Here is a 12,972-nt window from a genome sequence, read left to right on the forward strand (position 1 = left end):
TAAATGTGTATAGGCAGCGGCTTTCAAAGGTAGGCCCGCGTTCGTCCGTTGCGGTTTTATACGCAACTAAATATTTTATTAGTTACGAAATAGTTGTATAAAAGTAGCGGATCTGAGTTTCGGTTTGATCCCGTCAGTAAACTATTTATGGGCGGCATTAGACCGATCCTGGAAGTTTTTATTTGTAATTCGTGGAACAATCACGATTCCATTCCTCGTAAATATCACTGAAAAGTAAAAATTATTATTTCAGTTTTAATAATAATTTCCTTTATGCACTAATCAATACGTGTTTCTGATAGAGAGAAATTCGAATACTCCGTTGCTCCCATTGGATCTTGTTGAAGGCGGTAAAGAAAGAAAGATTCTTCAATTGGGTTCTTCAGCTGACTTTTAACATTTTGTTAAATATTTTTATTGATATCATCCTCTAACATAAAAAGTCTTGAAACTTTTTAATGCTTACAAAAAATTAAATCAAACGACTGGTAGTGATTCTTGGGACAGAAATAGCGAACTAATTATAACTATAGAAATTTATAGTCGTGTTTAATTGTCATGTAACAACACTGACAAGAAGAGATAGCAAACACAAACAATTAAAGTTTTGAATTCAAATGCAGAGCTCTCGTTTGGTTAGCATTGCTTGATATAACATTAACATGTAGAGCTGACATGAAAACGATGTCAGCGATGTACTAAGAAGTAGATGAAGATAAATTGCGTTATTACGAAGTATTTTATTGTGTAATTTGTAAACAAAGGTTTCGTTTAAAAGAATAATGCTCATTAATAATAGTCTTTGCGTTAAATTCATTTATATAAAGTCGTATTTTCGAACCATAGCTTCTTATCGTATTATGGGACGTATTATGTTTATTCATTATTATGGCACATTTTAACATCACTCAATAATTGCCATTTCTTTTGGTTGTGTAATGTAGTGAACATAGGTTGACGTCAAATAAATAACTTAATTATCGAAACTTAAAATTGAAATATGGGTCAGAGAATACATTCCATTCCATAATCTTAACTAATAACAAAGCTGTATGTCTCATTCGGATTATCAACCAATGATCACCAAAGCTCGGATGTGGTTAATGAAATAATAAAAACGTCATAATTCAATGAACATACAAATTTCGAACACAAAATTGCTATAGGTACGTCTATAACTATCTGAATGCACCGCCAATCGGTTCAGTGCTCATCACCATGAAAACTGCGCATCGGCAATCACGATTACCTGCTCACTCCTTTGCAATACCTATATCCCGATGCGTTCCTTTGAACGTGTTCATTTTGCGCCCTTTCAAAACGTTTGATTCCAACTCTTTAGACGCCTCTTAACATCGAGAAACAAATGAGTGCCGTGAGAGGAGTTTTTAATTCGCCTAATGCACTACCTGTCTCTCCTAACTAAAGTGCACTCTTGTACGAGTTTGCGTCGAGATCTGTCACATCGACTGTTGTATTGTGAGCAGTTTATTTTAGCTCCATCTTGAATGTATTCCGTTGCAAGAAAACTTGAGGAAAGTTACTCGAGTTGTTTTTGAGACGCGTTTCTTTTTTCGCTGCACGGTTTTTAATGGAAACGTTTTAAGATACATATGTGATTGACGGTGCATTATGATGTTTCTGCAAGTGGAATTTATGTTGAGGTATAGGTAGTATATATTAATGCATTCAGCACTGCATACCGTACTCATACTATATATTTGCATATAGATTTTAACTATTTAAAATAATAAATTCAAATAATGAAATGATAAATTACTTCACGATATCTGTAAAAATTCAATGAAATTACTGAAGCTGCTCTTAAAAATAATAGGTACCATATATTCATAAATTGAAATAAATGATGATAATTTACGTCACCTTTATAACAAAGAAGCCTTGTATATTTTTTTGTTAATAAAGATTAATGTTACAATGCTATCCACAAGACAAAGCCAAATAATCCCAAATTGATTGAAACAAATAAAATACCGCAACTGCCATTTATTAAAGCTTAATCAGACTTAATGATTACTTGGATTTTCATCTCTCGCCCGACGAAACGAGAAACTTAATGAAAAGTCAAGCAAACTCAAGCGAATACAAATTTTAGCATTAGTATGCAAGAGTAAAGTTTTTATTCAATATAACTTGCACTGTTTTATCTTCCGTTTACTTGTATTTTTCGCATCAGCAATGCACGGGTTTACTGTAACAAGTTTAACTGTTTTAATGACAGCGCTCTGCATACATCTTTAATTGAATCTATTGTCCTTTTGCTATTTCTAAGTTGTTTAGAAAAATAAATGCACATCTAACTGATATATGATATAGGTACTTACAAGTCGTTTGTTATCTAAACTTTTAGTTTTTACAGTTGATACGAAATTATATAATATTAATATTTTAAGCTTCGGAAAACAATACATTAGCTTTGGAAAACAATATATTATAATATAAATATTCTATGAAAGATCATGATAACAACTTAAATAAAAAAAAAAAAACAATTAAGCTTTAATAAAATTGATTCGTCCAACGAATAAAATCAATATGCTGAAATTTAAAAGACAAGAAAATAGAATAAAGACTGCGAACGGCTTTTTTGCATTAAATAAACGTCATTAACAGACATTTCTTTAGAGAAAAGGTTGATTAAACGTCCGGCCACGCCGTCTCCGCTAGTTCCGCAGTTCGTTCGCGGCATCGAGTCCCGACACTACCTAATTCTAATATGAATATGAAATTGTATGTAAATGTCGACCAAATATTGCCTCGCAACTTGACAACTCGACGGCGCTGTAAATATACGGGTGACGTTGCACTGACTACACCAAAACATGCGAGCTTGTACTTTACGACCGACTGTTTGAATAAATTGTTCAGATTGTCGTCTGTACATTTAACGTGCATGTCTCTTTTAAAGCTACAACATCACAATCTATGTTAGAATTCATACAGGTCGCCGCTTAATATAATTTCAAGTCAAAAGCGAAATGTAACGAGAGCAATATCACCTAACCACGTTCAAGAGAAGCACCTCCTGTTTTAAACTTGAATCCATTTCACGACTACAAACTCCGCAAATGTGCATTTCTCGGTGCGGCTCGAAACTTTCGCTTTACCACTTGCCATAATTACCGATACCGCGTTTTTGCTGACGATACAATGAGGTTCGCATCAAAATTGTGAAGTTTCCCACTGCTTCCATGACACCGAGTTATTCCTGACATTTCAGCCTGATTATCTTTAATTAAAAAGTTGTTTTAGCCGTCCACGAAATTTCAACTTATTAAAAGAAATTGCTGAGGGTTCGCGAAGTGGTGGCGACTCAGTGAATTGTCATAATTAGATTAGGAGCGGTCGGAGTCAACTAAAATTTGAACAGGGATTTGTATTTGTAACTTGATATTCGTTGGTGTATTCGAATAAAAGCTTTCATTTTTGTGTCGCACCAGAGGTTTAAACGCATCGTATGCTCAAAGAATATTGACAGATATGATCACTTCTCGATTGGAGCGGGGCCAGCAATGTCTAGATTTTCTGTACGATTTGTAACTTGATACTGTTCTAGCTTCCGTTTAGAATAGATGTGCCATTTTAGAGCGTTTCGTCTCACTCTTATTCGACATGCGTTCGGATATATTTATGACGGTATGCACTCCAAGTATTTGCATGATATATGTACCAATACCGACGTAAGCGCTGAGTGCACAGTACTGCACAGCACAGGTATACAGTTCTATTCAAATTATGTAAATCGTCAATTTTCCATAACGTATCGAGCCAAAGCGTTGATTTCATTCGTTCGAAAACATTTAAATATTGATAGCAATGTTACGAGTGCGTCCAAAGGTGCATTTACTGAATATTTGCCGAGCGTTTGCACACAAAAGTAGACAATAAAACTACAGTTTCATCATATTTTTTAACAAACATTTTAAATTGCATTGTTTTATGGATACCGTTATTTTTAGGGATTTTAAAGGAATTAACGAACCTATACTATTTGAATAAATCTTCTTATATATAATTTTGAAAATAATTTTAATCTCCTTTCTTACCCTAAAATCTAGATTTCATATTCACACTCACTGATACGCTGTCACTGTTGCCTTCAACTTTATGTAGAGGCTGTTCGTTATTTATTTTAGCTAAGATGTACCCAAATTATTTGTGTTATAAGGGCTTGCAATCTATAAGATCATTATTTTATTTGCTCGAATCAAATGCGGTTTTGACGCGAAGTCTGTCGTCGCGGCAGTTTTGTGCGCTCCACATCCGTCCATGAATTCCCGTACGAGCCTGCAGATAGATGAATGCTTTAACATTTTACATATCCGACGAATGAATTCGCTCTCGCAACTGACGCTTTTTCATTTTATTCAGTTATTTGATACGTTTTTGTTTATACCGCGCTGTGTTGTCTTTGTCGAGTTTACGCTCGGGAATTGTTATGGAATAATAAATGTAGTTATTGATAGTTACACATTTCATGCGGAATAGTTTTGGTTTGAATGACACTTTTTTTATTCATTTCGATGTAGGTAATACTAACTTTGCGAAATTGCATACGACATTAAATTACAATTTCAAAAGGCCCATAGAATATATTTAGCCAATCACTCATTATTGAAAACATGATAATGCGAATGCATATAAATTTCCATGAATTCTATTTTCACATTCCATACACCTGCCAAAGTCAACAGAATTATCTACGTAGTTACCTATAAATAAATCAGAGACCTAAATACCTAGACGCAACAAATAGAACACGTACGTTATTATATATGATCAAACGAACTTCACAAGTGAAGTTCGATCAATATTATATGATTCGCTTCATTCGAAGATATATTTAATACTTGTAGTCCTTTTAGTCTACAAGATAGCTCACGCACGATTTTTAAGAGACAATCGATGTTTAAATCGATAAGTCAAATGAAATCGATTGATTCAACCACTCATCGTTCCTTGTTCCAACCGTCATTCTTTTAGAGATAGAGACGATGCAGAACTTTGCTTTCGGGAAAGGGTGAGGGGGGACCTTATATCTTCGAATGAAGCGAATCATATAATATTGATCGAACTTCACTTGTGAAGTTCGTTTGATCATATATTATATTTCTTCGCTTCATTCTTCAGATATATTTAATACTTGTAGATGTTAAGAGAAAAGTTTTGCAGTCGACTAAATAAAACAATTAAGGAACTTCTACTAATCATTTTAATATGTACTCAAGGTACGTTAATTAAGGATATATTCTTACTTATAAATAGAACAATAATAACCACAAACCCTGTTATTATCTCAATCTTGTAATATTGAATGAGCAAAAGTATGATCATCTAATATTGGTCGATGATAGAATTGAGCGAAAACCTTCGACGCATTTGTCCAGCCGGCAGCTTTCCGTATGGTATCGATAGAGGTCCCACGAGTGGCAGCTGTGGACGTGGCTGCGTGTCGCGTGCTGTGCGCGCTGAACTTCGACACGTCTACACCGCTTTCTGCTAGCGTCTGCTTTATCCATCTACTTATTGACTGTGCTGTCGCGCTCTTGTACGGGCGCTTCACAGTTATTAAGAGATAAGGTATATTAGCAGGTCGGTCTTGTTTTGTAACGAGAATGTAATCTTGAAGAACTGTGGCAGGACAAATGCGTGGATTTTCATGAAAAAAAGGTAGAAATAAACATGGTTGTTCTCTGCCTGGAGCGGATGTCTTCAACATGTCTTTGATTTCTATGTTAACTCCTGTCAAGTAATGGTAATATTTTCTAGCTTTATAAGAGACATGGTTTGAACTCGCTGTGCCGTGCATAAAGCTAATAAGATCACTAATTTTTTTTGTAATTTTTTCTCGGCTGAGTTCTTTATTGGGATACCATTCGGAAATATAACTGAGAACTACTTGCGGATCCCATGTATTAGAGTATTTAGGAAAGCTAGGTCTTAATTTAAATGCTCCTTTAAGGAGTCTTTTAATACGGTCATCAGATCCAATATTACTACCTAGTAAAAGTGATAATGCTGATCTGTGATTATTTAAGGATCCATATGAGGCTCCATTATAATACTGCGAACTTAAGAAAGATAAAACTGTCGGCACATAGCAATCAAAGACATCTAGACTATTGTCATTGCAATATTGCCACCAGAGCTTAAATGAAACATTATATTGTCGCATAGTATTCTTGGCCAATGATGCTAACATGAGATCTAGGGTCGAGTCTGGAGCACCCCGCGAGGAGAACGCTTGCCTGAGAGAATCGCGGCACCCAGGGTAAGGTGATTTCTGTAACACGATTTTATACGATGAACATTGGGATTTAACCAAACTATATCGGAGGTGGTCATTTTCATTAATTGAGGATACCATGGCTGAGATGGCCAAAAGGGGAATACTAGTATTCCGGTAGCATTTTCTTGTATTATTTTTTGAAGACACTTAAGAATAAGTGAAAATGGTGGAAAGGCATAAAAAAAATATTTATTCCATTTTACTGTAAAAGCATCAATAGAAAAGGCGTCAGGATCTTTTCTCCACGAAATGTAGTTGTGGCATTTAGCATTGGCCCGAGAAGCAAAAAGATCTATTGCTGGATATCCTAAGCGATTAGTAATCTTTTCAAAAGCCAAATCGGATAATTGGCATTCCGTATCTGGATTGAGTTTACGAGACTCTTCATCTGCTTCGAAATTATCCTTTGTATTAATGTAAGATGCAAACAACCAAATATTTCTTTCCTCGGACCATTGCCATATTTGTCTAGCCAGATTGTTCAAGTGGGGGAATTGTATACCACCCATACGATTAACGTAGCTGATCGCTGTCGTGTTATCAATACGTAATAAAATTGAACAATTAGATTTTTTACTTGCAAAATATTTGAGACCTAGAAAAACTGCTAATAATTCTAAATAGTTTATATGCGATTCGAGTTCATCGGACCTCCAAGCCCCGTTTGTTCTACTTTTATTGCATACTGCCCCCCAGCCAGTACGAGATGCATCTGTGAATATTTCCAAATCAAAGTCTGCTATTTTTAGGGAATTATTACAAGTTAAAACATTAAGCTTCCACCAGTTAAGGTCTTCTAAGATTACAGAATCAAAATTAAATTTTGCTTCGTAATTTGCGCATTTCTTAAGTGCTAGAAATTTTTGACGTTCTAAAATTTTTGTGTATAACCAACCGTATTTAACTGCGGGGCAAGCAGCTACTAGAATTCCTATAATTTGAGCGAATTCTCTTATAGTACATTTCGGGGCTTTTGAGAATTTCGTTACCAAATCTAAAATCTTGTATCGCTTTTCAGAAGGTAAAGACAAAGTTTGATGAACTGAATCATATATAAATCCAAGAAATTTGCATGACTGTTTAGGCTCTAATGAGCTTTTTTCGTAATTTATAATAAAGCCCAGACATTTTAAGAGTTTTAGTGTTATTTTAACGTTATTATAACAATCATTATAGTCATCTCCGATGCACAAAACGTCATCTAAATAAAATACATTTTTAAAGCCCTGGGAACGAAGATATGACATTACTTCTTTCATAATTTTAGTAAAGACTCTAGGAGCGACCGAAAGACCATACGGTAATGCATTGAATTCATATGTACTAATATGGTCATTTTCGTCCTGATGAAGAAATCTTAAAAACTTTCTATCAGACTCATAAATTGAAACGAGAAAATAAGCTTCTTTAAGGTCAATAGTAGCCATGAAGCCATTTTGTGGTATAAGTTTAGATGCCGTCCGGAAGTCCTCCATTTTAAAATGTTGTTTAGAAACAAATGTATTTAATTTTCTTAAATTTAAAATAAAACGTTTATCGTCATTTGGTTTTGGGGCTAAGAATGTTTGCGATATGAACTCACCAACACAAGGTTGGCAAGAGCGAATCGCACCGAGATCTATAAGTTTATTTATAGCCACAGTCATCTCTGCATTTTCGGAGGCTGTACGTGACAATAAAGGAACATGTGTCTGTATAACATGAGACTCAAAAGGGATAGAAAATCCAAAACGAATCCAGTCTAAGACTACAGGATTTGATGTTATTTTAAGCCAGCAGTTATAAAAATAAGAAATTCTACCAGCATGTTGTACCTGGTTCACTGACGAGTTGCGGTTGTTTTCGATTTGCTCGTGACCGCTGTGCTCGACGATTGTTGCGCTTGAGACCGGCGTGTCACAGGGGCAATCGTCCTGCTTGGTCCTCGGCGCCCCCCCCCTGTTCTGATGGTAGCGCGAAGACCCGGTCCAGTTTCCCTGGTATGAGCCAGTTTGTTTGGTCTGGTAATGCGAGCGCAGAACTGGTGTTGGGTGTTCTGTATTAGACGTACTTTTAGAAGTCTTTACAAATTTTTTGATAGAAAGGCCTTGTTTTTCAATCGTTTTTGAGGCCTTTATTTTTTCACCCAACTTATTCCCGTACAACGTGTCATCTCTTTCGCTGTCTTGGACAACATTAAGGAATGGTTTCGCGAGAGAGTAATTAATAACACTAATACGCGCCTGCGTCTCTTGAAAGTGAAGGTCAGTAAGTATTCGGCATCCATCGCTTAATATTTTAATGGCTTCTACTTTATTATCCGAGGTTAGCATCGATGTCAAAGCCTTATTAATAGCCGATATGCCAATCCCTAATTGCTGCTGCGCAGTCTCCTTCTTCTTGTCCCGTTGCCTGGCTGCCTCAGCTATAGCGGCCGATACCTCACGATTCAATTTTGGCGCTTGCAATAAAGTGCAATTTTCGGGTATAAGGTACTCCTTCATCAGCTTCTCCTTTGCTTCTTTTGGTAAGCCTTTTTTAAGGATAGGTTCCCATCGCTGGGCTAGATTACGATGAATAGCTTCCCCAAATTTACTTTTATCCTCAATTTCTTCTCCAAGCGCGGTAAGTACATCCGGGTCAAGTTCCGGGGTGGCATCAGCATCGGCGTTATTTTCTGGTACCGGTATTGAGAGTTCATCGATAAGTACTGGGGCAGACTCTCCAGGTGTACCGTTATTCGGGGTTGGCGAAGTGGAACTGCGAGACGAGTTATCGTCTGAAAAATATAAAACGATTTGTAATCGTTCAGCGACCGTTTTAACCATCGTGTTAACTCACGGTTAACCGCCCGGTATTTGGTCTATATAGAGAGGTGACCTTCGTGTTAACTCACGGTTAACCGCCCGGTATTTAAACTCTATACACAGGTGACCTTCGTGTTAACTCACGGTTAACCGCCAGGTTTTAAGAGATACCTACTATGAATACCAGTAGTTACATAGTAAGTACTTGCGTAAATAAAATAAATCCCTTGTAAAAGTTGCTATTACTGTATGGCGGATTTATATTTTATGTTTGAGGGTAGGTTAAAAATGCATTTTCTATGTACTTATTTCATATAAGGGATTTTGATATGGTCTAAAATTATAAATTGTTAGCAAGGCATTTTAAGTGTACCATTTGATAAAATTTTCATTTCGAGGAAATGATATTTAAACAATGGGTAATGTATTAGTTACTCACCAGTATCTGTTGAAGATTCTATAAAAATTCGACGGCGTTTCCGTTTTTGTTGATCTTCGAGCTGTTTAAGTTTTTTCTTTAAGTATTGTAGATCACGTTTCGACATTTTTTATGAAGAAATAAATTTTATTTTTTCCGAGTAGGGTATGCGTGTGTAAGCTATCTCGCACGAAAAAAGAATGACGGTTGGAACAAGGAACGATGAGTGGTTGAATCAATCGATTTCATTTGACTTATCGATTTAAACATCGATTGTCTCTTAAAAATCGTGCGTGAGCTATCTTGTAGACTAAAAGGACTACAAGTATTAAATATATCTGAAGAATGAAGCGAAGAAATATAATGATCTTTGATTAGTACCGCAATCCCAGCAATATGAAGCTCGACGACAAAAAGGAACGTTGCGGGGGATAATGAAAATCTTCGATCGCATTTCTTTTTTGTAATTGGTCGACAGTTCTTTGTGGCGGCTGTATGCGTGCGGTACTTGGAAGCAATCAATGGTTATGAGTCGAGGGGTTAGGACACCCTCGGTGGGGGTGGCGGGATGTGCAGTAATCATTTAAAAATGGTGCGCATTCGCTGTGAAACACATCTCCGTGATTGCCGCTTACGTCCACAATCAGGACGAGACTCACCGCGAGTTCTCATATCGACTTTTTCCACTTCGCTGATCGCGCCAGTTTGGGAATAGTTTTTGTTTCTGCCGGACTAATCAACGCCCGAACATGGCCATCCGACTGGCTTTTTCTATTTGTGTCTCTGAATAAAATATTCCAACCCGTTTATTCCTACAAGCAAACTTACTTTGGTATTCGTTTTTGTAACTAGTTTTTGGATATTATTTTCCCCAAAAATAATGTTTTAACAGTTCCATACTTTTTAGAACTATATTTTTTATTTCAACTATTAGAGATACAAACTATAGATCTCAGTTCTTACATAAAATCATTGTATTTATCACTAAAATTGTTCTCTTATTTAGTAAGTATGATTGAATATTACGATAGACGTGATTACCTGCCAGCAAGTATTATTACATCCACATACTCCGCATATCTTAGTAAAGACCTTTCCGTACAAAATTCCATCCAGCCAATCATTTCGTAGGTACGTAATTGTGGTTATGCGGTGCAAATATCGATTTACATGCCACTGTATAATTCAAGGGTTGAATAATGTATTACCTTTCATTAGCACATTGGGCAGTCCCGAGGCGTATTTGCACATAAATTCGCTTACCCACACCGCCAAGGAGAGCCTTATACGTGTGAACGATTATCCCTTGAAGCCGTCGCCGATCGCCTCTTGTTTTTTTGACACGACATATAAAATTTAAATGCGGGTACCTTTTCAGGTCATAATTATAAACGGCCGGCGATAATGGCCGGCAGTTGTGGGATTAAAGTGAATATCTGTCCGAAATTAAACATTCATTTCGGAGATACTTGTTACTACAATAACGGTATCATGAGTGCTGATATCTGTTTTTATTCACACATTCGTGTCAGCGGGTGTTTAATTCCATTAAAAACCGTTCATATTTGTATGTAAATGAAACGTTATACAAAGGTTAAATACGCGAATGGCCTAAGCTTAGCAACTTCACACAATAAACAAAACTTCATTACAAACTCATACGCAGCAGAACAATATTATCGGATTAACCATTTACACCGGTGTATTTCTAGCGCGTACTCAACTTTAACAAGGGAAAAAATATAGCTTCAATAGAAATTAAACCCAATAATTGCAAGCTTAAAGCGGCATGCGTATATTAAACTTTTTTAATAAATACTTTATTTTGATGTTCTTTTAATTTCATTTGCAAATATCTATTCGCAATCTATAAAAAAATAGAGGATACACTCATATGTAGTAAACACAGTCCATGAAAAATTATCCAAACTCCACAATATATGTATGCAAATTTCATGAAGATCAGTTTAGTAGTTTTAACGTGAAAGACGAACAAAAAAAACACTCACACATTTATAATATTAGTACAGAAACTTTGTTATACGATGCTAATTTAGCGAAAGGCCACACCTACATATACGTGTCATATCTTAATTAATTATTGTAATACTAATTCAATACTGTCGTCTCTTGAGCGTAATATCTAATTGATTGCTACTACTGGACTGAACAGTTGTAATCAAATATAAATGAAGTCTTAAATCTGATTAGCGCTTTTAAAGTCGAAGAATTTTTAACCAATTTTTTTAACACTACTGGATATGTTGTGGTAATCACAGTTTGTACTTTGAAAGGGCCGACGGCATGATATTACTTGTAATTTTCAAAGAACTAATGCCATGATATTTGTTCATACTTTTTATTTTTATTTTATAACCCTTTTTTAGTTTCACCTGTCCCCGTGTCTGTTTGTAATCAAATCTTACAAGTTCCTAGAATTCTATTTTGGATTCAACCTTTTCTCCGCTGTTTCATTAAGCTTTATTTTTTGTAGACACTTAGGTTTTATATCACTGCAATATGATAAGAAATGGTAAGTTATTTAATTTATCTCTGATTCAGTAAACAAATTTACTTTTGGCATTTGCAATGATATTCCCAAATAGCAATCCGCTTGATTAACATGGACGAATACGAAGTGTATTAGGGTTAATCAATGTATTTACAGAGCTGTTTTAGTTTTAATTAAGCTATACTGGCCCGTTAAGCTGGATCGCGCAGTAAAATCGACGCGGGGTGATTATAAGCCGATGCGAATTCTAAGGCGACCATCCATTATTACGATTTGTACACATATTGTTCTTGTTTTAGAAAGGAAAGATGGTCCCACTTATTATTTCAATAGATGAAGAACAAGGCCTACTGTGTCAAGGAATTCTTGTTTTGGAAAAATTAAGTAAAGATAAAAATATTTTCTTTTTGAAATGTCAAAAGGCAACTAAATCTTTTTTTATGTTGTTTTTTGTGAATTTATACTTATATAGTAGCTAGTAGTAGCCAGAACACTATTGAATGCATCGAATCTCTCTCGCACGTTTTATATGTATACGGAACAATTATTATAAACATAAGACTCCTAATTTCGGACCAACGTCATTAGTAAAACGCACATGTAACGAGCAGTGGATTTGCGGCTTAACCCGGTCTGTGGAGCGTAAATGAGAATCGCCAATAAATCGGCCATTATAATAAACATTAAAGTTATTGTTCCCCGTTAAACCGCGCCCCAGGTACCTTCGCTCCCCGCACCCCGGGTACCGCAGCAATCCGGTTGGAATTTCAACGACTTCAATTATTGAGTGTCTGTGAATCCCTCCTGGCTTCTCAAGGGCCGGACTGTCCATTTTGGCGGATAATATCGTGAGGTATGCGGTTGAGATGTACCATTTTTTGGACAGGTTTTGTGTCCTATGGATGGGCAAAGATGTTTGTTAGTTTGAAAAATAAAAAATACAAAT

At 35.9% G+C, this 12,972-nt stretch overlaps 2 protein-coding genes across 7 annotated transcripts in view; one reads left to right on the plus strand and one right to left on the minus strand.

The window, feature by feature from the left end:
• LOC106131846 (uncharacterized) overlaps positions 1-9,808 on the minus strand; it is a 29,938-nt gene extending 20,130 nt beyond the window's left edge. The window contains exons 1-3 of the mRNA XM_013331075.2: positions 9,536-9,808; positions 8,125-9,068; positions 5,895-6,304 (exon numbers count right to left, since the gene is read on the minus strand). Of these exons, the coding sequence (XP_013186529.2) occupies positions 5,895-6,304; positions 8,125-9,068; positions 9,536-9,641 (1,460 nt within the window). The 5' untranslated portion in view covers positions 9,642-9,808. The remainder of the gene's footprint in view (positions 1-5,894; positions 6,305-8,124; positions 9,069-9,535) is intronic.
• Positions 1-12,972, plus strand: part of LOC106131844 (RNA-binding protein Musashi homolog Rbp6) — a 476,408-nt gene that overhangs the window by 310,994 nt on the left and 152,442 nt on the right. The gene's annotated exons all lie outside the window — the stretch shown is intronic.

The sequence above is a fragment of the Amyelois transitella genome, chromosome 5, assembly GCF_032362555.1.
Source record: "Amyelois transitella isolate CPQ chromosome 5, ilAmyTran1.1, whole genome shotgun sequence".
Lineage (NCBI taxonomy): Eukaryota > Metazoa > Arthropoda > Insecta > Lepidoptera > Pyralidae > Amyelois > Amyelois transitella.